This window comes from Aythya fuligula, chromosome 19 (genome assembly GCF_009819795.1).
Source record: "Aythya fuligula isolate bAytFul2 chromosome 19, bAytFul2.pri, whole genome shotgun sequence".
Taxonomy (NCBI): Eukaryota; Metazoa; Chordata; class Aves; order Anseriformes; family Anatidae; genus Aythya; species Aythya fuligula.
Genome location: NC_045577.1, coordinates 8,179,841 through 8,205,650, shown reverse-complemented (window position 1 = coordinate 8,205,650; position 25,810 = coordinate 8,179,841). Strand labels below are relative to the sequence as shown.

At 55.9% G+C, this 25,810-nt stretch overlaps 1 protein-coding gene across 1 annotated transcript in view; it reads right to left on the bottom strand.

Moving 5' to 3' along the window:
- ASTN2 (astrotactin 2) overlaps positions 1–25,810 on the bottom strand; it is a 315,069-nt gene that overhangs the window by 126,451 nt on the left and 162,808 nt on the right. Inside the window, exons 10-12 of the mRNA XM_032200243.1 lie at positions 19,522–19,672; positions 9,308–9,474; positions 7,123–7,311 (exon numbers count right to left, since the gene is read on the bottom strand). Of these exons, the coding sequence (XP_032056134.1) occupies positions 7,123–7,311; positions 9,308–9,474; positions 19,522–19,672 (507 nt within the window). The remainder of the gene's footprint in view (positions 1–7,122; positions 7,312–9,307; positions 9,475–19,521; positions 19,673–25,810) is intronic.

The window sequence follows — 25,810 nt, the reverse complement described above, 5'->3', positions numbered from 1 at the left end:
TGCTGCTCTGCATGCGCCTCGCATTCCCTCAGCCACGCGGCTCCTTCAGCCTGCGCTGGGGGAAATGAGCTGGCACAAATGCCTGGAGCCTCCATTGCAGGGAAATTGTTACGAAGCCCAGCAGCCCGGGGGAGGCTCCGTGCGCACCCATGAGGATCACCAGAGGCCGGGGAGGAGGGCGGGCGGTGCTGGGTCCCTGCTGCCCACCTGCCTTCGGGTTTACACAGGCAAGAGAAACACGAGGAATGCCAAATCCTCTGTCTGTGGGGAGATTCCTTAGGCTGGGGAAGAGACAAGATGAGATTTTCTGCTGCACCAAAGCCTGTGTCCAAGACCTGAGGCTCGGCAGCTGGCGGGGCCGTGCAGCGCTCAGGTACCCCCGTGCTGGTGCCTGATCCCAGCTGCGAAGGCAGCGTCAGGCTGATGCAGTCCTTGGAGGGCAAAGCTTCGGTGACAAGCGCTGGCACCAGCGAGGAAGAGCAGTGATGAGCTGGCACCAGCCCGGTCCCCAAGGTATTTCTGAGCACTGTCCATGGTGCAAGCAGGAGCCTGCCCTGAGACGAGTTTTGCAGAGCACAAAACCACAGCTCACGCTGCTGGTGGCACTCGCAGTGTGCTGGAAACCCCGGCTGTCACCCCTCAAAGCTGGATGGGTGCAGCTCACTGCCTCAAACCCTCCCTCTCCAGTCCCTTTCCTCTTTCCAGCAGGACACGACCTTTGCTTTCACCTGTCCCAGGTGGGTGCAGGGCCCCTGCACCCTGTGCTGGAGCAGGGGGAAGGGAGAAGCAATTCCCCTCCGCAGGCCTGCTCTAGGGCTATAAAGCTGGCAGGAACCCCACGGGACGCACGGTACTTGATAAGTCCGAGCTGTTATTATTATAAAACCAATTTCCACCACATCTCTTAATAACACAGATTAACTGTGCAATAACACCGGCTATAATTAGCACCGTAAAAGCCAAGGATGGGGAAGCCGAAGGGGTAAGCGAGTCCATCCCAAGGACTGCTCCCCACGGCCCCGTGCCTGGGGCCTCCTGCGTGCTCCAGCAGCTTGGGAAGGCAAATCCAGGGCTGGTGGCACCAGCACCGGGGAGGCAGCGGTGACAGGGAGGGGACAGAGCTGCCAGGCCCAGGAGGGCAGCAGTGCCCTGTATTTGTTTCCCTGCTGTGTGGGCTTGTTCCCCTTCTCTCCACTCCTGGATCTTTTTGTCCCTCAGGGCTCGCGAGCAGGCGGTGGCCACCAGCTTGTCGCACAGCGTGGGCTCTGAACACCTCACTAAACCCCATCACATCAGCCCAGCAGCTGCATGGGGGGACGGGGCTGTCCCCAAAGGTGCCAGACCAGCCCCTCCAAGGGTCCAGCATCCCCAGATCCCCACGAGAAGTCCCCAGCCCCACGTGCTGGCAGCCACAACCCTCCCACCTGCGCTCTCCTCCCAGTCTGGGTCGTGCTGCCCATGCTCACCCATACCATCGCCTACCCCACCAGCACACGAAACCCCAGCCCTACACCTGCTGCCTTCCTCCTCCTGCTGCTCCCGGCGCTGTCGGAGGCCCCGGCGCTGCTCCCAGGGGCACGGCAGAGGGGGGAGCTCCCCGCGTGGGCGCCGCGCGGCTCTGCCCAATTACTGCTGCTGGGTGCCAGGCTCTGTTTGTGCTGCGTGATTAGCTGTGGAAATGCAAATCCGAACTTCCTGCGCCATGGCAGCTAACAAGATAATGAATATTTTCATCAGCTGCAGAGAATACAAACAGCTGCGCAGGCACGAACGCGCCGCCAGGGCCGGGGGGAGCGCAGAGCAGGGGCGCGGGGTAGAAGCAGCGGCTCCACTGTCGGCCCAAGCAGGGGCTCCCACGGGGCAAACTGGGCCCTGTGCTGGGCTGACCTGCTGCTGGAACAGGCTGGGATGAGACGGAGCAGCTCAGGGGCATGTCCGGAGCGGGGACACAACGGCAGGAGCAGGAGGAGGCTGTGACGGCCGTGCCCACGCTCACCGCGATGAGCTGGCCTGTTCCTCTGCTCCTCTCTGCACCGGGTACAGAACGAGCCTGAAAACCTCCTGTACTTAAAATACATCTACTGCCAACATCTCCATCGGTATTTTTTAAACCATCTTTTCTGCCCGGCCCCCTGTGTTGTCTTTAGGACATCGTTCTGCTTTTGTTTTGCTACGAGAATGGAGAAATGCTAACAATACGGTGCAAAGGCACGCGGCTGCAGGCTGCTGGAAATAGCAGCTCAAAGCAGCACAATCTGTTCTCCTGCTCTGTGGGATGCTAACTTTGAAATGGAGCAGGGCTGCTGCACGCAGGATGCAATAGTAAGCTAACTGACGGGGTGCTGTGCTAATTGCATTAGTCATTTATATCCTCGACTTGACAAAATCTCCATGCTTAGCCTGGCCGGCGCGGGTGTACTCAAAATATGTGGCGTGTGCCTACGTGCAGCCATTACAGGCTGTGGAAAGGGCTGGACGGACATGAGAAAGCAGCCAGGATGTCCCCGAGAGGCTGAGAGCAGGAAAACATGGGAGGGAAGAAAAAAGGTGACAACCCGACAGGGGTGGCAATGCCACCGTGTGTGACAAGCAGGGATGCTCCTGCGCCAGGCACCACAGCTCTGCAGGCAGCTGGGAGCGGGCGGTGGGGAGAGAGCAGAGCCCTGCGTCCCCCCACAGCCCCACAAAGCTGCTAAAACCCTAAAGCCCCCTTACCCGCTCCGGCTGGCACAGCGTGGTTCTGCTCCTTAGGACCGGGGCCCGAGGCATTAGCCTGGCTTGAAAAGCCATCATCGCTTCCAACCAGCATGGCTGAGGCTTCAGAGTTGTGAACAGGTAATAGAATTGCAGCAACAAATAATAAAAAGAGGAATGAAATGGAAGGCAGCCACTGGAAAAGAGATCTATCCGTTATCCCGGCCTGAAGGGTAATAGGTAAACAAGGCGTTTGGGTACCGGCTGGCGCACAGCTCGCTGGCACAGGAATAATAAACAGCACAATTATAACTTCTGCACTCGGAGGGGAAAAAAATCAATAGTGTTAATTTAACTAGTTAGAGACTTACCATTAGTGATGCTGCAGGGGCAGCGGGACGGCCTGGCCGGGGCTGGCACCAGCAAAGCCCCTGCCTGGCTGTGCCCCTGTGCCCACCCAGCACCCACCCAGCACCCACAGATGGGGCACGGGGGGCACTGGGTGTGCAGTGGGGCGCAAGGTGGGGACCCAAAGCCCTGCGCCGAGCTGTCAGCACGCCCCGCCGTCGCGGTGCTGGTTTATTAAGGGCTGAGAAGCGGCGAGGGGAAGGAGTGACAGATTTAAAATTAACTTGCCAAACTCCCCATCAATATTATGACAATTCCCCAGTTCGGTTCAGCGACCCAGCGTGCTGCCTGACAGCCTCAGCAGCACTCGGCGCCACCGCCGGCTGCCTGCCTGCAGCGCTGGGGTGCGGGCACCCCTTAACCCCCCGGCACCCGGCTCAGCACCCCCCGAGAGCCCCTCGTGTCCCTTCCAGCTCGGGATGTTCAGGGCTAGGACACAGGTCCGTGCTTTCTCATCCCCAAAGCGGGGAAGCAGCAGCTCCAGGCAGGGCTCTGGGAGGCTACGAGGGCTGCTTGGCAGAGGGATGGAGCTGCAGGAGGGTGCTCAGCACAGCACAGCAGCCCTGCATCATCCAGAGCCATCCTCCCTGGCTATGATGACATGAAAACACTTGGAGCTCAGCTTTTTTTTTGTCTTGCACTGAGCACCAAGAAGCAACGGAGCACGGACACAAAGCCGCTCCCCACTCAGCCACCAGGCACGTACCCTGCTGCTCCCTGCAGCCATTTCAGCCACTTTTTTCCCCAGCACCCCAAAAATCCCTGGCTTCAGTGTATCCCTGCTTGGGGGGGCGCTTGGGCTCCCCTGTTTTGCAGGGAGAGCTGGAACGAGAGCCCCCAGGAGGGCTGAGCTGTGCGAGTCGCGTGGGCTCCGGCATCCCATGCGCCGTGCGGTAATAAGCTAGCGAGTAAAGCTGGCTCCACGGGTAGTAATTTGGGTTTCCTACATATTAACGGCGTAAAAGCAACAGGCTGAAACCGCCAACAGCACTTAAACAAAAAATCTCTATTCCCTCGTGGCAAAGAGACAGCACAAAACAGATAAGGAACTAACAAACAACCCATTTGGAAAATAATCCCCCGGTGATTTGGGCACCGTGGAACCTGGGCTCTGCCCCACCGCGAGGCAGTGGGGGAAAAAAGCTCTAATCTAGTCCTTAGCAAGCTGGATCCAGTGCTGAGCCTCCCGGCTAAACCCAGAGGTGTGACTGGAATAGATCAGCTCCGATCCCATTTAGTTATTAATATTTCAGGGCACTTTGCCAAATAGAAGAAAAAAATGGGAAGAAAAAAAAAAAAAAAAGAAAGAAAGAAAGAGGCACCCAGAAAAAGCAGGCAGCTCCGAATGAGCGCGGAGCTGAACAGGAGAGCTGCAGGGGAAGGAGCAAGGGGTGGTAATGGGGCACAGCTCCTGCTCCATCACCACACCAAAACATCATCGCACCAAAACATCATCCCCAACCTGAAATAAAGCCCCGAGCAGGGGAGGGAGGTGCTGGCGGTGACACCGCGACAGCAGCAGCAGTGTGGAGAGCTCCTCCACGAAGAAACCTTGACACTGGCTTCTCCAGCAGGTCGGGTGAGCAACGCAACCACCACAGGGCTAATTAACAGCTAACGAGCCACCTCAGCACCCAGAGAGCTGTAGGCAGAGCTGCCTGACACCAGCACAAAGGGACGGGGCAGGGACAGGCTGCGGTCCCCGCACGGTGTCACGGCACGGGGTGTCAGTACGGGGCACGTCCAGCACACGCCAGCAGGGACAGACACATCTGAGTGGCTGCCCCGCTTCACAAACACCCAGCTGTCTCACCAAACACCCTGCCTACTGTGTCCTGAAGGTGCCAACACCGTTCCTTCAGAGCCAGCTGGGCAAAATAAAGCCACCGCTGCTCCACCAGCCCCGTCCCCGTGCCGCGGTCGGCAGGGGCCATCGGCACTGCAGGCTGCTGGGTGCCAAAGGGAGCACCCAGCCCCGATGGGATGGGAACATTGCTGTAACTGCTAGGCGTTGCCCACGACAGCGTGTAAGAGACACCGCTGTTAGCAGCACAAAGGCTTCCTCCCAGCCCCATGCTGGCATGCCTGGCGGATGGCGAATATCCTATTTATTAAAGACACTGAAGATGCGGCAACATGGGAAGCAGACACCATTCAAGGGACTGTCACATCTGCATAGCTAAAGGATCCCAGTGGTTATAAATCCCTCTAAAATACTCAGCCCCTTGTTCTGATAGCAGGTTCTTGCTCCTACTTTGCAGAAACAGGCTTTTAATCCCTGGTATTAGGCAGCTTCCTGCTATGTTTCAAATGCACCAAATTAAGGGCTTCTCTAACAGCTGGTGTCTTAATGCTCAGAGAGGTTCTTGAATATCTATGAAAATCAGAGGCAAATTACATCTTTTAGTTAATAATTTCTTCTCCATTAACCTCCTTCTCTTCCCTTGTTAGCAGATGATGTAATGGTGCTCCTGCCGCCGAGCCCTCCGGCGCACGGGGCTGTGGGGGGGATGCGGGGAGCCCTCCTCGTCGCCACCCGGCGCTGCTGGGTTCAGCCCCCTCCAGCCTGCTCTTTGGGGTCATTCTGCAGGGTGCCCGTGGTGCAGAGCTGTTATCTCCTGCCCCCAGGTCTGGTAGGGCCTGCAGCAGCCCCCAGCTGATGGCAGGCAATGAAAGCCCCGTTCGCCACGCTGAGGACCCGGCTCCCACCGCACGGCCCCTCGCTGGCAGAGCCCCCAGCACCATCGTGCTACACGGGGGGAGTGCAGGGAGCCCTCGGACCTGCTCAGCCTCCCAGCTGATGGAAAATGTCAGCTCCGCAGCCCTGGCTCCGCTCGGAAGGACCACAGATGCTTGCAGCATGGGAGGGAGAGAAGGCAAAGAGGACCCTACTGGAAAAAATTGCCTTTGCATGCTGTCAATTCTCACTTCCAGCAAAGGCTGTGGATCTGTTGGCTCCGAGCACTCTGCTGGCTGCTGCTTTCTGCGTGCCTTTGTGCTGGTGGAGCCCGTAATTCATCTGCCATCCCCCGAGCAAAAGGACAGAGTTCAGCGCGAATTCAGAGCTAGGAAGACTTTCACACTCTGCTGGGGAGGAAGAGCCCAGAAAAGCAGCGTGGCCAGAGGTGATGGGCACCCGCAACGCAGCTAAAAGCACAGCAGTGAGCTCTCGGTGCCTGAAAAGGGAAAAAAAAACCTCTGTGCATTGCAGGTGCTGTGCAAGGAAGAGTTGGGCCTGGGTGGGATATGGGGTAAGGGTCCTCGCTGGGGCCTCTCCTGGCACCCCTCAGCACAGGAGCTATGAAGTTCATAGGCCTGCTTTGGTTTGCACCCGAACAAAACGTGGCTGCATTCTGAAGAAAAATAGACAAATCAGCTAATTTTCCAGCCCTGCATTCAGTGATTAAGCAAGTTCTGCTCTGTGAGCACCGAGGGGCAAAGCTGTGGGCAGCTCAGAGCTGCTTCCCCCCCTCTTTGCTCTCCCGACGCACCCAGGACACAGCCTGCGAGCGCCCCGCGCTGTGCTGCTGCCTGGGCTTGTGTCAGATGTACCCGCCTCACTCTGCTGGTGCCATTTCTTATTATCCACAGCCACGGCTTCTCCCGGTGCTATGACTTGGGCACAGAATACAATTTGCTCGCACAGGCTGAGAACATGCAAAGGGAAATGCTTTTCCATGCTACAGTTGAGCAAACGGCGGAGCTCATGGCAAGATGTGGAGATGGAAGATAGCAGCGTTCGGGAAGAGACGGGACAACGAGGCAGGGAAAAGCCCATCAAGGACAATCAGACCTCGGCCAAGGAGACAGACAGCAGCCCCACAGGAGAGCCCTACACTGCTGCCTGCGGGAAGGATGAACGAGTGGGAAAACCCCAGGGGCTTGGTGTCCCCCTGCTCTCCTCCCCGTGTGTCTGGCAGGGAACGTGTCAGCGCTGCTGTCTCTGCACTTGGTCCCGTCAGCTTGGTCCTGTCTGCCCACCCCGATGTGCCCAAAACTAGACGTGGAGCCGGGCCATACCTGAAGGTCATCTGGAACACCTGGCCCTGGTTGACGTGCTGGCTCCTGTTGTTGTAGCCGTGCAGCATCTCCCCGAAGAGCGTGTCGTTGAATTTGGCGTCCGACTTCAGGCACTTGGGGCCCTCGCAGATGTCGGACAGCATGAGGCACGACTTGCCGTCGGGGGCCAGCTTGTACTCCTCCACGCACCTGTGGGCACCAAGAGCCACGTCAGAGGGACCTTAAACTTAACCCTAACCCTAACCCTAACCTTAACCCTAACCCTGTGGGACGAGCAGGGGGACAGGCACTGAGCCCAGCCAGGGACACCATGGTGCCGCTTGGTGCTGTGCCCTGCAGGGGCGCAGGCTTTCTGAGGACACCAAAACACAGCCACCTCCAGCAGTCCTGTGCTGGGGAGAGCTGCAGCAGGCGAGTGCTGGGCTGGGCATTAATCCTGGCTACTCCTGGACAGCCAGAGCAGTGCTCCAGCCCCGCAGAGGGCCCATTGACAGCTGCAGTGGCTTTCCCAGAAGCAGAAGGGCAACCCCATAATGCCTGAGCCCTGTGCCTGGGAATCGCCCCCCATGCCACAGAGCAGAGTTAGCCCACCACACATCATCTGCTCCATCCTTACAGGCAGCCCCAGCCCCCTGATGCTGCTGTGGTGCAGGCTCTGATGTTCCTCAGGCAAAGCGAAATCCGGAGCTGCTTCCCCGTTTCTGTCACTTCAGTGCCCTCCTGCAAGGACGCAGCTCCAGCACGGCTGCTCCTTTGTTCCTCGGTCCTGCTTTCAAGCACTTTGTGGGCAAGGCAGACACTTATCTTCCACGCACAGCGAGGGAAACTGAGGCAGGCAGCAGGGATGTGATTCAGCTACAGACACCAAAGCAATCAGTGGCAGCGTCTGCGTGCGCTCGTGCTGCTCCCCTCCCTCTCCTCCCCTTCTTCTGCCTTTCCCTTGGCAATGCAGCTCCCAGGCAAGGAGGAACTTCCACGTCCCCTGCCTGCCCCTTCCCCTCTGCGGTGGCAGTGCTCTGATAACCTCCATCCCACAGCTGCCTGGGTTTGTGTCCCTCTCCCATTCCCCCACTGCGTTTGTCCACCGCATGTGGAACTCCCGCCTGGCTGCTGTGCTTCTGCCTGTCCCCGCCGTGCAGCTCTGCCTTGAGAAGGGATTATACAAAAAGCAAGGGAAAAACTCTCTGTCCTCGCAGTCAGACAGCCGAAATCCCAGCCCTGCTGCTGGTGCCTGGTGTGGGCTCAGATGGAGACCACACAACGTCCCCAGGCTTCCCGACCCTCTCCGTGGAGATTGCTGTGCCCGTACGGATTTCCAGCCCCCTCCCAGGCACGGTGGAGGCAGCGTGCTCTCGCTCGGTGACTCAGCCTCTCTGTGCTGCTAAACAATAATAGAGAGGAAGCAAAAATACAGGAGAAAAGAAAGCGAGCAGCTTTCTGACACGGGCAGCTCCTCCCTGGGGAGCGCTGCGGGAGGTCTGTGCAGCACCTGCAGCGCTGGGACCGGTGGGTGCCCCTCGGAGCTGCACGCCCGCCCGCTCCCCTCCGTGCTTCTGCACCACCTCAGGGGCAATTCCTCCTCGGAGGGGCTCCTGCTGCCCTCCTGCCCCCTAATCCTTGCCCCGAGGGGGGTTCCTGTGAAGTGCTGGCACCGTGCAGCACGAGGCTGGTGCAGGTGGTGGATGGCGGCTTCTGCAGCCAACGATCACCGCAGGGCACGCCGCAGCCGGGGAGATTTTCCTGAGAGCAAATGCTAAACTGTGTAGGATTATAGGATCCTGGCCAAAATCAGGGATGAAGCTCTATTTTAAGAGAGTCACAAGGGGTGGGGGGGAAGTAGCTTTTCAAGAAAGCAAATCCTCCACCTTCCCCCTCCAACACACCACGTACAATTTCAGGGTACATTGGTGGTGAGTCACAGAGCGAACCGTACCAGCGCGGGCCCACTGGGGGAGACGAGGAGCGTGCATCTGCTCTCCCAGCTTCTTGCACTCCTGTTTGCTTTTTTCTGTAGGCAAACCAAGTGGCTGCTGCAAGCTGGCTCCACGAAGAGCCTCTCTGCTGGGCACCCAGCTCGGCTGCGAGTGGGGACGGGAGGCACAGCAGGAGGGTTGGTGATGATGGGGAAGGGAACGGGGTTACTTAGCTGGGAAGGGGAGAAACGGGAGCGTGGCAGGGAACTCACCCACAGAACATGAAGATGGTGCTGGACGAGGGGTCGTGGGGCAGAGGGAGGGTCTGCTGCAGGCAGAGCTGCTCGCAGCCGCCGTTGAAGCCGTCTGAGCAGTCGATGCCCTTGGAGTAGTCGTAGCAGCCGGTGCCGTCCTTCATGGGGCGGAGATCCTCGGGGCACTGCAACGGGAGGGCACACGGAGAGGTCACCCTGGGACCCCACGGGACCTGGGGCCACAGCTGGGTGGTTGCCCACAACCCACCCAAGGGCCAGAGGGGGCGAGGAGAGGGAAGAAGCACATCTGGAGAGGGATGGAGCCCCTGTGGCAGCAGAGCTACATGGTTGGACCTGCCCTTGTCTGGCTCAGGATGAAGCCTTGAGCCAGCCTGGGGTAAGCCTGGTGATCTGATCTGCAGCGTGCTGGAGAAACCCCCTGCATTCACTGTCTGCTCCTCTGGGACATCGAGGGGTCCTGTGCAACCCAAAAAACCACATCAGTGCTTGGGAATGCCAGTGGCTGATACCCACCTGCCTGGGCATCGTCTCCAAATTTACCTCGCTGCCTCCCTTGGGATAAGGCAGCTGTGGCGAGGACTGGGCCGTGGTGGGGGAAGGACTGGGGAGGCCAGGAGCACAGCCCGAGTACTTGGAACGTCTTCCCTCAGTCGAAAGAAGCGTGCTGATTCACAGAAGCAAGGATCTGCTCCTGGGTTTTAATTTTAGTTCCCCAGCTGGCTCTCCTTGTCCCAAAAGATAAAAGCCAGCAGGCAGCAAACGCCATCAATAAATTGTCGCCCAGATTAAAGCCCTCTTCTGTTCCCCTCCCGTTATTTATCCCTTTTCGCCAAACGTGCGCGCGCACAAACAACAACAAAAAGGCCAGTCCTTGAAAAAATAAATAAATCTTGCTGAGGAACAGCTCGCAATTAAAAATGCATTATGGAATTTCTTGAAGATGAGTTAGACCGGAGCTTGTTCAGGTAGCGATGAAGGCAGGTTATAAATGGCCTCTGCCAAGCAGCAGAAAGGTTATAAAACCACTATACTTCGTGCTTAAAAAAGAAAATCAATTTTCCGTGCAAGCAGAACGCCGTACATAGTAATAAAAGTTCAGGAGCCCCCGGACCCTGCGTCTGCTGCCACAGGCAGGGTGCTGGCAGCAGACAGCTGCTGAGCCTGGCTCCTGGCTGCCGAGCAGCAAAATGCTCACAGGGGACACTGGAGAAGTGCCTGGGGAGGCCTGGCCCAGCCTGGAGAAGCTTCCCTCCACCTCCCAGTGCACCTCATCCTTCCCTGATGTCCCACAGCCCCGAGACCTCAGCCCTGAGGCTCGCCAGGGCACCGGCAGCATCCTCGCAGGCAGCAGTACGGTGGGAAGCAGGGGCGAGGGGATACGGCGAGGCTTTGTAGCCAGGGGATGTGGCAGCGAAGGGCCTGGCCCCATGGTGTTGCTGTCCCTGCGAGGCGAGAGGACAGGCCCCGAGAGGCAGCCCTGGAAGCAGCAGCACGGCCCCGGCACGGCACGGCAGGAGGCACGGAGGCAGGAAGCTGCCTGGCTGCGTAACCAGAATAAATATGAAGGGGGGGGCTTGGAACAAGCTGTGCTTTTCACTGCTGAGCTGCCTGGGAAACAGGACGGGGATAAGAGTGTTTGTGACTCCCTGTACCTCACGCTCATCTCCCGCAGCCTCCTCCCAGCCCGCGGGCCCCGTGGGACGCTAAGGGCTGCGCAGATGGGCAGAGACGCATCTCCCCGAGGACGCGTGGCTCTGCGGCCACATCTCCGCTCCCAGGGCCGGCGTGTCCCAGAAGGGCTCTGCCCAAGTCCCTGCTGAACCTCCTGGGACACCCTGCAGGATGCTGGAGGGAGCTGACAGGAGCTGGAGTCAACAGGAGCTACGGGAGCACAGCCAGGGGACCAGCCGCAGCCCTTCTGCGCTCAGCATCTCCCCCGGGCTGCAGAGGATGATGATGGCTCCTTCCCCGGGACTGTGTCAGTGGGTCACCGAGGGCTCTCCCTGCTTTACCCCGCTCTGCTGGAGGTGACCCCTCGGGATATCCCTCCCATTTGGTTTTTAATCACCAGGAAGCACGCTTCATTTCTGTTTGTAATCATGCATCCTAATACGCATTAATTATGGCATGCAAATAGCTCAGCACGAAGCGTGCAAAGGAAAAGCACCTCCGCATCCAGCCCTGTTCTGGCCCTCCAGCCAGCTGCTGGGCTGCAGCACGAAGCTCCCCAGCTTTGGGGAGAAGATGCCAAGGACAGCGAGCAAAACAAATGGGCAAAAGGCAGGGGAGGCAAGAGGCAGCCCCGGGGGCTTCAGGTTTTGGGCTGTGCTTCCCCTGCAGGATCGGTGGTGCCAGCAGAAAGCAGGGGTGCACAAGTGGACGGAGAGATGAGTTGGCACGGTAAAACCTCACTGCAGATCTCCGTGTCAGAGCAGAGGATTTGCAGTGTGGATGTCCCACGGAAAGGTCAGGGCAGAGGGAAAGGCAAATCCCATTTGGGTGCCCCTGTGTTCTTGCCCACGGGCTGAGAGTCAGGAATTACCCAGAAAAAAGCTGAGAATGGAAAAAAAAGCAATTTCCCCAGCACAGCTGGAGGGTTGCACTGGGCTCCTGGGTGGACTCAGAAAACCAGCACTCGCTCTGTGTTTTCTGGGCTTTGGTACAGGACCATATCTGTTATTGCTGACATTGATTTGTCTGGCTTGGGCAGCAGAGAACCAATAATTACTGAGAGCTTTAATCAATCCCACATCAATTCAGCTGCAGTTCAATTTGTGATCCGCCTTGGCAGTGACACAGGATGGGGGGCTGCGTCTGAAAATGATTAGAAAATCAATGAGTTCCTCAGCCAATAACTCTGTCTGGGCAATGGTGGGTGACACGTCCCGCCTCGCTCCGTCGGGGAAGCTGGCACGAGGTGGCCCCAGCACCTGCACCGAAACAGGAGCTGTCCTTTTCCTCAAGAGAGCAGAGGGATCCCACCACCATCGGCTGCTGCTCCAAGGATTTCTCTGTTGGGTCGGCAGGGCTCGTGATGCTGGCACCAAGACACCCAGCCTGTCCTTCACTGCGGGATCAGACCAGCAAGGGGATGAACCTCACAGCCGGGGAAGTGGGTCTGGTGCTTGAGAGATGTGGAGAGCAAAGAGGAGGTGGGGAGAGAGCCCAGCTCACCACTGCCATGGAAAGCCACGGAGAAGATGTCACCATCCCAATGTAATTCTGCTGTCCTGCAGAACCACTCAGTCCACACAGCAATGGTTTAGGTTGGGAAAGACCTTCAAGCCCATCAAGTCCAACCACAAGGACAAAGTGTTTTCTCTGTGGTGATGGCTCACCCTGAAAACTGCTCCTGGGATTGGAAAGAAAACCGAGCTTCTTGTCTTCCCGTGCGTTATCATGGATAACACAGATTGTGCAGACCCGCAGCCACAAAGCCGCAGCCCTGCTGCTCTCAAAAGGTTTGTGAAGGCAGAGCCCAAGGCAGCTGGGCGCACATTTTGCTGTGCACGGGTCAGCTTCGGCTCTTCCTCCTTGTCCGTGCTGGGCAGAGCCCCGAGGTCCTGATTATTGTCACTGCAGTCAGCCAGACAGACTCTGAGAGCACCCAGGGAGCAGAGATGCTGAATAAGAAGTGCTATTTTTACCTGGTTTTCGGAGCAGTGTGCTTTTTACCCTTTTAAATGAAGTCACCGAGATGACACGGAGAGGCAGAGGGTACAGGAGCCCTGCCTGCATGTGCTCGGGTGTCCTCAGGCCGTGTAAAACCAAACGGGATCCCCATGCCCCATGCTGTCACCCCAATGGGACATCACCGCGTGGCCACCTCCTGCCAGGACCCTGCACCAAGCCCCTGCCCACTGCCACCGACCCCAGCCAAGCCAGGGCAGGCACGGCGGGAGGAAGCCCCTCTCCGAGGGGCAGAAAGCAAGCACCCACCGCAACCCGAACGAGATTGTTTCTTTGGAAAACATCTGCCTGCACTGTTTGTGTTAGCGAGCAAAGGCCCTTCCTTTTCTCTCTTGTTCGCAAAGCTCATTAGCAGCGAGACGGGCGGCGGGGTCACTGCAAACAAAACGGGAGCCTCATTACCGGCACCGAGCCCCTCGCCGACAGGAGCCGGCGCTGCCCCGGCACTGCCTGGCAGCTCTCACAGCCCCGCTCCTCTTCTCTGTTGTTAAAAAAAAATAAATAAAAATATTTAATAAAGTGTTCCAGTAGAGAGCAAACTGCCCTTTTTGTTATTCTGCTCTGTTTTCTCAACTTCAGCAGCCTTTTTGTCGGAGACAGCAGCTGGGACTTCTCCCACACAGGCTCCCGGTCCTCGGCACGAGCTGGGGACCCCATGGGGGACCCCACAGTTGTGGCCAGAGGCAAGGACCTGGCCCCACAATGACATCCTGGTGCCCGCAGCCACCAGGAGTGTGATTTACAGCCCCCAGTCCCTCTGTGACGTGCTTGGGCAGTCAGAGCACAACTGGACCAACTCCTCCTTGGCCAGACAGACAGACAGACAGAGGAAGAGAGCTGCTCCAGTATCTGCTGCGTGTAAAAGGGCCCTAACGAACCCACCTTCGTTAGAGACATCCTTGCTCAGCACTGAGGAGCCTCTCCAGTGTGAAACAAAACCATTACTCCGAGGCACCGCCGAGGTACCAGCAAGTGCCAGCATTTTAACAAGCCCCACGCTACGCGCTGGCGTGTGTTTTATTTGCTTGTTGGAGCTCAGAAATCATACAAATGCCTCACACTCCTTTGTGCCCCTCCACGGATATCTAGACAGCTTTGGCTCGTTCTGCCTCCACTCCCTTGGCACCTGAAGCCCCTCGGGGCTCTGCCTGCCCCTCTCCTCTCCCTTCCTCGCCTCCCCGGGCAGCGATGTCCTCGCTGTGCCCGAGCCCCACCGCAGGGAGCATCCTTCCCGGAGGGCACCGTTCCAGCTGTTTGCTGCAATCACAGGCATTATCTTCCTACTCTTTTCTCCCTGTTTCCTTTTCCATCCCAAGGCCATCAATCATTACTGTAGCCACAGAAAAGCAAACCCATCTGTCCTGCAGCTCCCACAGCACAGGCTGCTCAGGCTCCTTGGCGTGTCCCCAGAGCACCCTGCCAGCCCGATTTGGGGCACACTTCTGGCTCCTGCCTGTCGGGGTGCTTCCCTTCCTGTATGCATGGGAGAGCCTGGCACCTCCAAAACTCTTTTGGGAGACCAGAAATTCAACCACAGCCTCACCTGGCCCCAGGGCACAAAGCTACGTGCCAAAATCAGTGACCCCAACCAAAGCCAAGGACCCAAGGCGGGTGTGATGTGCCCAGGACACACGAAGCATCCCAGCCTGCCGGGCAGCAGAGGGCTGCTGCTAGCTGGTGACCTCTGCAGAATGTCACAGCAAGAGAAGAAGGAGAAGAAGGGGTTTTATCTCCTAAATTTCCTCTTTCCAGCACGGGCAGAGAGCGCCAGCTCACCTCAGTGCCTCCATCTCAGCGCCGAGGGCTTCTGCTTCCAACCACAATATGCATAAGTAGCAATCTTCTGCTTCAAGGAGCCAGCTAAACTTTAAAGGGATTAGAACAGAGTCGTCCCCTCCCCACTTCCCTCCCCTGCGTGTTGTGCATCTCTGCATAATTAGCTAGGTGCCTCTTAAGGCAGGGACGGATGAGTTTTTATTTTCCAACGAACAATTGTCTGTCGGAAAATGCAGATTTGATGAAGCTTAAGTGCTTTATGGGATTTCATCAATTACAACTCAAAATTCATTGGGAAATTAGGAAAGCATTTAATTTTGACAAGGTTGAAATGTTTTAGTTTCCACTGCTTAATTTTGTTTTTATTTCAGGCTGTACACCGGGATAATGTCATATATAACATAAAGCTCCAGATGATAATGGTGGAACGAAACATTTCCCCCTCCTTCGTAGGAAGGAGATGTTTTGAACCAATATACTCTGGAATTTGTGCATGGGGGGTGGTTCTGCACTGGTTTTTGGTTTGGGCTGAAGCTCCCAAACACCCAGCGTCCCCAAAGAACACCAATGCTCGGCTTCACCTGCTTCATTTTGCAGAAGCTCCCCGCTCCCCTCCGTCCCCAGGAAGCCCCTGGATGGCTCGTGCTGGAAGGAGAGGCCCTGGCCCGCTCCCTCCTTCCTAATCCCATTTCTCTGTGGAATGGTTACACTCCTAAATTAAGCCATTTCTCTGCACCGCTTTGCAGCAGCCGGGGAGCAGCCCATCATTTTGACGCGGAAGAGAGCAAAAGAGAAGGATTAGCTCCAGACAGGCTGAGCTAAGGCTTAGGCGTCCGTGTGGACCATGCCAAATTCTCTTCCTTCCATGTCTAAGAAGGCCAGGAGTGACACAGCACAGGTGTCACGACACAGGCCACAGGGTAATTAAGAGCCCGTCTCCCTTCTGCGTGCCGTGGAGACAAACCCTCTCCTACCTGATGGGTTGACCCCATGATCATGAAGAAGAGCAGATTACATTGTGCTTGTGGCCTTTTTTTTTTCTTTCTCTTAAATTAGGAAAAAAAAATCTGCTATCAGGAGCTCAGTCTGAGAGTAGTAAGATGGTGCTGATCTGCTGGATTTAATGTGCAGAACAGCAGTGCTTGGTCCCTTCCTTCTTGCTGGCACCTCTCAGGGGGTGCTCTGGGGCTGACCGAGCCCTGCTCCATGGACAGGAACCATCAGATCCCCCCCCTGCTGCTGCAAAGTTGCTTGCAGAGCAGGGAAACAAGGAGCTTAACTGTGCTGCTGCCCTGATGTGAGACCCCGAGCTGCCTTCCCCACCGCTGCCTGGACAACACGTGTCCTCCTGCTGCTCCTGGAGGTCCTCGTGGTGGTGAGACCCATCCCAAGGGGCACGGCTGGGCTGAGACACATGGACATGGTCACCAGCTGGGGCTGCAAACCCAAGGCAAGTGACAAGTGGGGAAACCTGAGTTGTAGCCACGTTGCAGGTGTTTCCTTCATTCCCTCAGGTTCAATAAATGACCTCCATGGGTGGTCAAGCCCTCTCCTTCCAGCACCTCTTCCCTCCTGGCTGAGCGGTTACCAATGTGCCAGCAAAAGCGGTCAGCACTATATATTCCTCCAGGGACTATAACCTGACTTGCTCCTCCTGTACAGCTCCTCCTGGCTTGTTGGGATCCCTGGACGATGCCACAACCCTCACACTGCGCTCAAGGGGCAGAGCAGAGCCACTGGATTTAGGGATGCTCTCTGAGATTTTGTTTTCCTGGGAAATGCCCGTGGCTTCCTCTGACCCGTCAACAATATGGAAGCAGAGGCGTTTCCTAGAGCCTGGGGGCTATTTTGTTGTGTTGCAAAGTCGGGCTCCGAGGCAAGGCTCCGGTTAGCAATCCCAACCACAGGTACAGCAAGGAGGCAACTCCCACTGCCGAAAATGAAGCAAGGAATAAAAATCCTCCGATAAGTAAAGAAGTGCAGAAAACCATTAAGTACTAATGCCATCTACTGGGTACAAGGAAAAATAACAGAAAAAAAAAAAAAACACACGAGAAAAGGGAAAAAAAAGACCCCGGTGGGAATCCAGCAGCCATGGCCCTGAGAATCACCCTTCCCATATAGAGCCCAGTGCTGAGACTGCAGGTCTGAGCCCCGGGTCTCCCAGGTGTCTTACCAGGGCGACGTGCTCGTGTCCCCTCCAGGAGCCCAAGGAGACCGACCTGGGAGAGCCCCCAGCCAACATCTGCAAGCATTTGCCCCCCAGTGTCTTAAACACGTCCCTTGAAGACCAAACAATTAGGTAATGGCAGGGTCTGCGCTGCTAAAAGCCCTAAGATAAATGCATCCTCGCTCCCCAGAATTACTGGAAGCTGTGTTCAGGGCATGAAGGAGCTGGTAACAGATGATGATTATAAATAAAAGGAAGAAGAAATCTTTGAGATTTGCGCTGTTCCCTGGTTGAGCTGCAAGGCTCCGGCTCTGGTGGGTATTAATTGCTTACAAGCCCACATGTATATTTTATGCTCAGTACCTGCCTGGAACATTTGTTGGATTTAGCTTTGATTGATGAACCACTGATTATATACTTCTGTGGTCCTCGGCAAATTAATAAACTGTTGACTGGTAAAGATTAACAACATGTCATGATTCGAGAAACAGTGTCCAGAGTGAAGCTGAAGCAAACCTAGTGCTAAAATTAGTATGCGAGTGCTCCCTGAACTCTATAAAAAGGGGATAGTTTAATTAAATTACATCCCGATATTGCCCATAGCACTTACCAAATTGGCAAATTGAGTTCACAGCAGTTCAGCTTTAAAACTAACTGACATCCCTGCAAATGTGCAGCAAATGACCCCATCCCTGCTGGCACTGGAGAGCCAGCTCACGCCCGCAGCTTGGGGAGGCAGCTGGGGAGGAGACGCTGGCACAGAGACTGGGGCCGGGGGGGACTCAAGGTCACGGCCAAAGGTTGTGGCTGGGTCAGAAACTCAGCTCCCACCACCTGCAGTCGCACCCTGCGCCACAAACACAGCCCGTAGGGAGCCCGGATTGGGGAATCGCTGGGTTTGGCTTTTATTTTTATTATTTTTTTTTTTTCCCCCCCCCAGGAAACAGACACATTTGCTTGCAGTGCTGCAGTTCCTGGGCACCTGCAGGGCACCGATGGGTGTAAAATCCTGCAGGGGGGGAAACAGCAGCGGGGGGCAGAGCAGGGGCGAAGTGGCTGCACCCCAGCACCGCTGCATCCCCAAACTCCCTGCCCGGCTCCTGCCAAAGCTCCACGCCAGCAGGTGGGATGGAAGGGAAAAAGGCAATTTCCCGAGCAACAGAGCGTGAGGCCGTTTGCAAAGCAGCTCCAGTGTGTCTCCACGGGGAGGGCTGCGTTAAATCCCCCAGCATCACGTCGGGGATGAAACTGTTATGGGGCTCAGCACTGCTGTCCCCAGGCTTTGGGGAAAAAGGAGCCATGAGGAGGGACGGGCATCGCTGAGACCATCTGGTGTGATGGGGGGCACAGGGTCCCTGGCACCCCCAGGGCCCCAGGCAGCACCTCTAGCCCACAGCCCTCGGGGAGCAGCAGGAGGTGACTCCCCGCTCCTTCCTCCCGGCCTTCCTGCCGGAGGTGTTTTGTTCTCCTTAAATACAGCCTCGTTTAGCCATTACAAAAGCAGGGGGGGTTATTTTCCCTGAGTGACACAGTTTTCAATTTCTGCCGCTCTGTGTGCCGGCACGGTGAATGCTAGGCCTGTAATTTATTGACAATTTCTATCTTAATATATCTTGACTTTTAAAAAGAGGCATCTCTTCCCAGCGGCACAGGGCAATCAGAGCCCCGATTGTTTCTGACAGTGTCTGGAAGGCACATTAGTTTCCAGAGCAAAATGACACCCAAAAAAAAGGAGAAAAAGGAAAAAAAAAAAAGCCTGAAAACGAGCCCCTCCCTGGAAAGGGCCAGAACAAAAGAAAACAACAATGGCAAAAGAAAGCACGAAAGGGGGAGGAATAGGAAGGAGGAGACGCGGGCGCTGCAGGGCCGAGCGCTGCTGTGACACATCAGGCTGCCGTGCTAAATGGCCTTAACAAGCAATCGGAGAAGGGGATAATGAAAACGCCACCCCGGAGACGGCACCACTCCAGCCTGACCTTTCCAGGCTGCTGCCGTGTATAAACATCTTCAATAAATAAAGAGACACTTAACTCCTGCCTCGGCGGCGGGCAGGGGTGACGGGCGCAGCCTGCGGGAGCTGGGGGCCGTGGAGCAGGGGCTGGGGGCAGCTGGTGCCGTGCTGTGATCCCCTGCGATCCCCTCTGATGGCACTTCCCCTCTGGGCAGGCGTACAAGCATTCCCGTGCTAATCCTTGTCTTGTTCTGGGCAGATGGAGCCGCGATGCTCCAGCTTCCCCTGGCAGTTTCCCGAGGCTCTGCCCCCTGCCCCGTGGTTCAGGCTCACTCCTCGCCCCAACCAGCGGTGCCGTTGCCATCAGGAGAGGGGGCAGAGCCGGCTGGTGTGCTGAGCCCCGAGCCAGCCTGCTCAGAAGCACGGCAAAACCCCTCTGCGCATCGATAGCTGGGAACAACTCAGAGCATCTGCCCCAAATCTGGGGTCTGAGAGGGCTCTGGGCGCAGCCGGCTGTCTGCTCAGACGTGAGCATGTTCAGAAACAGATCAAAATATCTGCTGTACTCAGCGTGCAGCCCAGAGCAAGCAGCAGCATCCCCTCGGTCCCATCCCCGGTACCTACCACGCAGCCCGTCGAGTCCACCTTGCGGTCCGACACGCACTTGAAGTTGCGGGTGCAGCCGCCGTTGTTGCGGGAGCAGTCCCGGACCGGCCCGAAGGAGGAGAGCAAGTCATTGATGGTTTCGAAGTAGGTGGACAGCATCGCTTCTTCCCTTGGAGAGAAAAGGCACCTTTAGAGAGGGCGGGGAGGGACGGGGAGGCGGCAGCAGGGGCAGTGCCACACCTCATCCCCGAGGAGGGCTGCTCTGGCAAAACCACGGCGTGAGAGGAACAAAACTCGGTCGGGGGAAGTGTGCCAAGAGTATGAAGGCTTGATGACCTTGCTGCATAATTCATTCGCTGCACAGCTTTGACATCCTTGAGAAAAATCAGCCAGCTCTGAGGTTGCCAGGTCTACCTGCCCGCCATTCCCATGCGAGCTGCCCGCTACAAGGGGCCTGGTTGGTATTGCTAGTGGGTACCAACCCCATATGAGCCAACAGGGAATCCACAACACTGAAACTCCTCGTGGAGGTTTTACACCTGAGCCAAGCCTCCCTGAGCACCCACACCCCATCCATCACGTGGGGATGTCCCTTAGGATTTAAAGCCACACAAAACGTAGCTTTGCTTTCTTGCTGGGATGTGGCCGGGGGATGCTCGTGCCTGCGGGGCTGGGGACCCCAGCGGGGTTTGGGGGTGTCTGGGCACAGCTTCTCCACCACGTCCCTGCACACCCCGGGCACAGCTGTGCTCTGAAATGCCTTTCTTAAACATGCAAGAAGCGCTAACGTTGATGAATTCAGTGGCCATATAAAGACTTGAGAAGCTCCCAGCCCTGCCTCTCCGAGCTGTGCACACAGCAGATTTTGTCTGTGACAAAGTACTCGGCACTTTGTGCTGGGTTCTTGCTAAGGGAACGCAGATGCTTGTTGAGAGCTCTGAGCATCTCCGAGGTATTTGTCATCTGCAGAGCATGTTCTGTGCATTAACAGATTGCCGCAACCCATCTTGGGCACCGGATCCGGACACCGACAGCAGCGACGTGTGGGAGACGAAGCGCTTCACCCAAGGTCAGGGAACAAGTCGGTGATGGAGATGGACCTGCCCTCCGCAGGCTATTTATTAGATCTTTATCCAGAGGAGGCTGCAAATAAGCACTGACCTTCCAGCCTTAAGCCACCCACGAGGCAGTGCCAGCAGCCACGCGGCGGTGCCACCGCCCTGCGGCACCTCCCCTGCTCTCCCAGCGGCACCAAACAGCCCACACGGCCACTCGATGCCCGCTGCTACGCTCTGGTTTTGGAGTTTTTTTAACTCAAAAACCTCACGCTTGGCAACAGAACGGCAGAGGAGGAATATTCAGCAGTCCCCGAGGACGGCGGCGGAGCAGCGCTGTACCAGCCGTCAGAGGAGGGCCCCTGCGCACACAGTCGCCGTCACACTCACGCACGCAGCCCTGCCAACACCCAGCGCTGGAAAAAGCATGAGTCAGGCCTTAAAAAAAAAAATGGTAATGAGATTGGCATAAAAACGATGAGATTTTAAAAATAAATCAATCATTAGGAGGGTTTTTTCCTTAATTTGCCTTCTGCTTTCTGAGCCTTTAGGGCGTAATTGAGTTTTTTTTCCCTGCAAACGTGCAGGCCAGAAATCATCCGAAGACCAAACCCAATAAAAAGCAGCAGCTTTCAAGTCGAGTTCTAACAGATTTAGGATTTTCAGGCAATTCTTGGATTCCAGAAGCCGGGACTCACTGTCTGCACTGCCCGCTTTCACCCCAATTAATGCTTCCTAATTAACTTTTCCCTTTTGCTTATCTCGTTTCCCATATTCCCCCTCTCTTGGCCCATCTCCTAGATTTTCCAGTATATTTGGAGCTGAATCTCCCTCTGTCCTTTCTTGGTCATGTTTCAAATATCTTTAGAGGCCCTTTTCTATTAGCACTCTGTTCCCACCAGAATTTGCAGCTCCTCCGAAGTGAGGGAGTGCGAAAGGCAGAATATATTAGATCAAGGCGCATATTTCTGCGGGAGGGAAGTGGGGAGAGAAAGGGCATATTATTCACTAACCAAAAAAAAAAAAAAAAATCAACCAAAAAATCCACAAAAAATCTTGATGACTCCCCCACCAGCCACACGGAAAGCTCAGCCCCACCTGGGTCGGATGCTGAGCACCTCGGGACCGCACTGGGCTTTAATTGGAGCCTGGAGGCACAAACGCGGGGGGGCTCACGCACCTGCTGCAATCAGAGGGGGGAGCAGGAATCTCACTCTCCAAAACGGTGCCTGGCATCACGGATCACCGCAGAGGAGCCTGAATGAGCCATTAAGAGCATTAAAATATTAACGTCTCTGGGAGGTGGGGAAGCACAGCTGGAGGCACGCGTTGAAATGTCACCAGCCCCAGCCGGGCAGCCCCAGCCCCTCTGCCTCTTCCCCTCCAGCTCCTGCCCTTGATGCTGCCCAGGCCCCCACTTGGGTGCCCACTCCTTCACTACCCAGATGGGTTAGGGGAAAATGGATGGTATTTTACCAGTATTTTATGCCTGTCCTGAGCGTAGCCAGAGCACCAGAGCCTTGCTGTGCCTGTCAGGCTGAGCTTGCCATGTGTGGGCAACTGGAGAGTTGTCCAAAGGTTGGGGATCCTGGAATGGAGAGGACGGGGAGCTGGATGCTTGATGCCCCATACAGGTTGTATTTACCGTGTCACACACTTGGAGGCAGTGGGAGATCTGAAAGGTGTGTATCCTCATCCAAAAAGTAACAGAAAGGTGGAGCAGGGCAGCGGAGCAAAATTTCCCTGCATGCCCGAGCTCCTTAGTGCTGTGCCACAGCCAGGTGGAGAAAATGGGACACCCCCAGGGGGTCCCCAACCCTGGCACACCGGGAGGTTGGGGCAGTTCCCCAGCAGCCCCAAGAAGGCATTAAGGACTGTTGAAAGGGCATTTAGGTGTGAGTGACCTCGTTTCTCACACCGGATTCCCCACAAGCACACTCGTGCTTCACTCCCCAGCCCTCCAGGCACCCGCAGACACCCAGGTGACATTTTTCAATGAAATGCACTCTGCTCCCTGCCAGAGCCCGCCGATCACACAGCACACCTTGGTAAAACCTACCCTCCTGACAAGTTATAACACCACAAGGGGTCTGTGCAGCATGGCACAGCAGCCCTGCTCTCCGCCACACCTTGCACAGCTCCCGCACAGGACCGTGGTGCCCACCCCGTGCCACCTCCTGTCACCTGTGTGTGTGTCACTTCACTCCAAAATGCTTTCCTCTTCAACCTCATCACGGCTCCGCATCCTCCCCCTTTGTTCCAGGCCCTCATTAATGAAGCAGATTCAGTGACAAATATTGCTGGGGGTTATTTATTCATGAAATATCAACACCGTGCAATTCTCAAAGCCTCCAAAGTGCTCATCTCAGAATAAGCTCCTGAGCATCACAGTGGCTCTGCTCTCCAGCTCATCTTGGAAGGGGATTAGTGGGTGTTATTCAACTCAGCTGCCCCTTTTTATTGCCTACTAATGGTTAAAGACTTCAGCATCTTACAAGGTTAACCATCACTGAGAAAAACAAGGAAGAAAAGGAGGCAAGCTGGGACTTAGCTAGCGCTGCTCCACCATCTGCTCCCTGAGCTGTGTTTGGAGAGGGATCAGGCTGGAGGTTTGGGGCCCATGCCTCTCTGCATGCTGCAGTGCCAAGGCAGCGTCACCCCAAGGGGACAACGCGGTGCCCCACGTGGAGCATCCCACTGCTCTCCTGCACCTCATCCTTCCCCAGCAGGGCCACGCACAGGGGGTGTCACTGTCACCCCGGTCCCACACCCTGGCTGCCTTCAGCTGCAGGGAGCAGCACACAGGGGACACGCCTGGCCCAGGGCAAGGGCAGCACCAGTCCCCCAGGGACCCTCATTCCCTGCTTCCATCAAGACCCCACTCGGGGACCTTACCAGCACTTGCAAAAGAGCACTTAGCAATGCACACCCAGATTCTCCATTTTTCAGCCCAACAGATGCTTCCTTGAGCAACTTTGACTGGTTCCTGGCCATGAAGCTTCTGTGCTGCAGGTGTGGGGAAAGGGCTGCCCTCCTTGCTGCTGTGGGGTGTCTCCCTGTGCAGCCAGACATTACATCCAGATCCCCCCTGGATCCTTCCTTCTTGGCATCTCACCCGGGGACAGATTTACCCTGAGCAATGCCTGAGGTCCCCAGCTATGCCACGAGCACTTATTTCCCCCCACGCATAATGCTTTCAGAGGACCACCTGTGCTCTCACTTGCTCCTGTCTTTCTCTCTCCTCTTCCTTTTCCCCTCACGTCTCTTTTTCCTCTGCTAAAACAGCCAGCACTGAAATCATTACTGAGGGTGCTGAACTCTGCATCGAGCTGCAGAGCAAACCGCTCGGAGGAACCACTGGGACCGTGGATGCCAGAGCTGGGGGAGCCCCTGGGTGCCTGGCTCGGCACTCGTGGAAGCTGGGGAGCTGGGGAGGGCGAATGCTCTCAGCTGCGAGTTTGAAAGATCAGCCCTGAGAGGGAATCGCAGCCTGTAGTGGAAGCCGAGCTCACTTAGTCCTTTGTCCCTGGCTTGCGTCAAACCCCGGCGATGCAGAGCTCCGGGAGGCTGAACAACGCCGAGCACAGCTCGTTACAGAAGCGATGTGCTTCCCAAAGCTGAGAGCGTGCTGCAAAACCAATAATCACATTTTGTAAAACACAACTTACATACATATGGAGAAGCATTACCTCTGCAAAGCCGAGTGTGCAGACACGATGTGTCAGGATCTGACCGGCCCAGCTGCGCGCAGGCAGGACACGAGGCGTCCACGCTCATCTGCACAGCAGGGCCACGCTGCTCCCTGGGGATTTCCCTTCCTTGCGGTCACCCAAAGACCCCAAAGACCCCTCTACATTACTTCATTTTCACACCTCTGTCCACGGTCCTGGTATTACTTCATTCACGATCACGTTGGGGAATGAAGGCAATGAGAGAGAGGGATTAAAGGTGCTCGCCACTGTTGGGTCTCCAGCTGGAGATGCTGTCAAAGTTATTTACAGTACTCCTAGCACTTCAGGTGCTCGTGGCACCATTCCAGCTGGTTTCATCATGACACAGGCTCAGCAGTTTTGTATAAAGAGCTGTGCAGTTAAACATCCAAACTATGACAAATGTGCAATAAATGGTCACCTGAAAAAAAGTGGTCTCTGATTAAAAAGCCACAGAGCATGATTCTCCCAAGAATTCAAGATTATTTTTTTAAAAAAATTCTGCCTGCAAGAAGAGACCAGCGTCTCTACAACCCTCTCCTCCACCCACTGCACTGTTAACAGCATCTGCAGTGAATGAAGTGACCGCTTCCTGCAGCACCAAGCCGCGAGCGAGCATTTCCACACACTGAGAGAGCAAAGATGCTCCGGGAAGCCGGTCTGCAGGCACGGCATCAAAGGGGCCCCTAAGCACAGACGTGGTTCATGGGGCTGCCTTAAAGGGGATGGCAGCTTCTGCCTTACAAACTGCACGGTTTCAATCTTTAAGCTCACCTCCCCAGCCAGGTTTCTTAACGTGGTACAAGGAGATGTGTGGGCACGGAGCGGATTGCTTATTTTATGTGGAGTTTCTCAAGTCTGCCCAGTGTACCCACAGACGTTTTTCAGTCATTCTGACAGGGGTGGGAGATTTGAAGAAAAACTGTCATCCATGTCAGGTCCTAAACTGTGCTAAATCAGCCTGATTTGGGTGGCATCAGAGAAGGCATTTCCGTGGAGCTACCTGTCACACCACTGCCGATGAGCTGCTTACTATCAATTTTCCTGATAGTTCCACTTCTTTTGGTAATGCTATAATAAATGCTTGCAAGAAAGCAAAAACAAAAACAAACAAACAACAAAAAGCTCTCCCAAGAACCTTGAGGTTGAAAGTGTCAAGAATTTCCTACCACGCTTCAGTAATTTGCTAGAGAGTCAATAAAACCATCGCTCCGCCGGAGCGTTTCAAAGCTTGCCTTGGCAACCAGAAGGACCAGAAATTTAATTAAAGCAAAGCAAAACAAACACTACACAATAAAAGCAGCCTGACAAAACCCACCCCACACAGCAAATGTCCCAGTGGGCACAGGGCGGCCAGGGAAAGGTCCCGCTAGTCCCACTTGATGTCCCCTCAAGCTCTGCAGTGCAGCTCTGCCCCGTGAAGGGTTGGGATGCCACACATGAAGTGACCAAGACTTTCCCCATTCTTAACATTTTTCCCATCTCAGGAAAGCCTCAGCAGTGCTGCTTTGACCCTGCAGGAGCCAAAAGCTAACCAAGTGC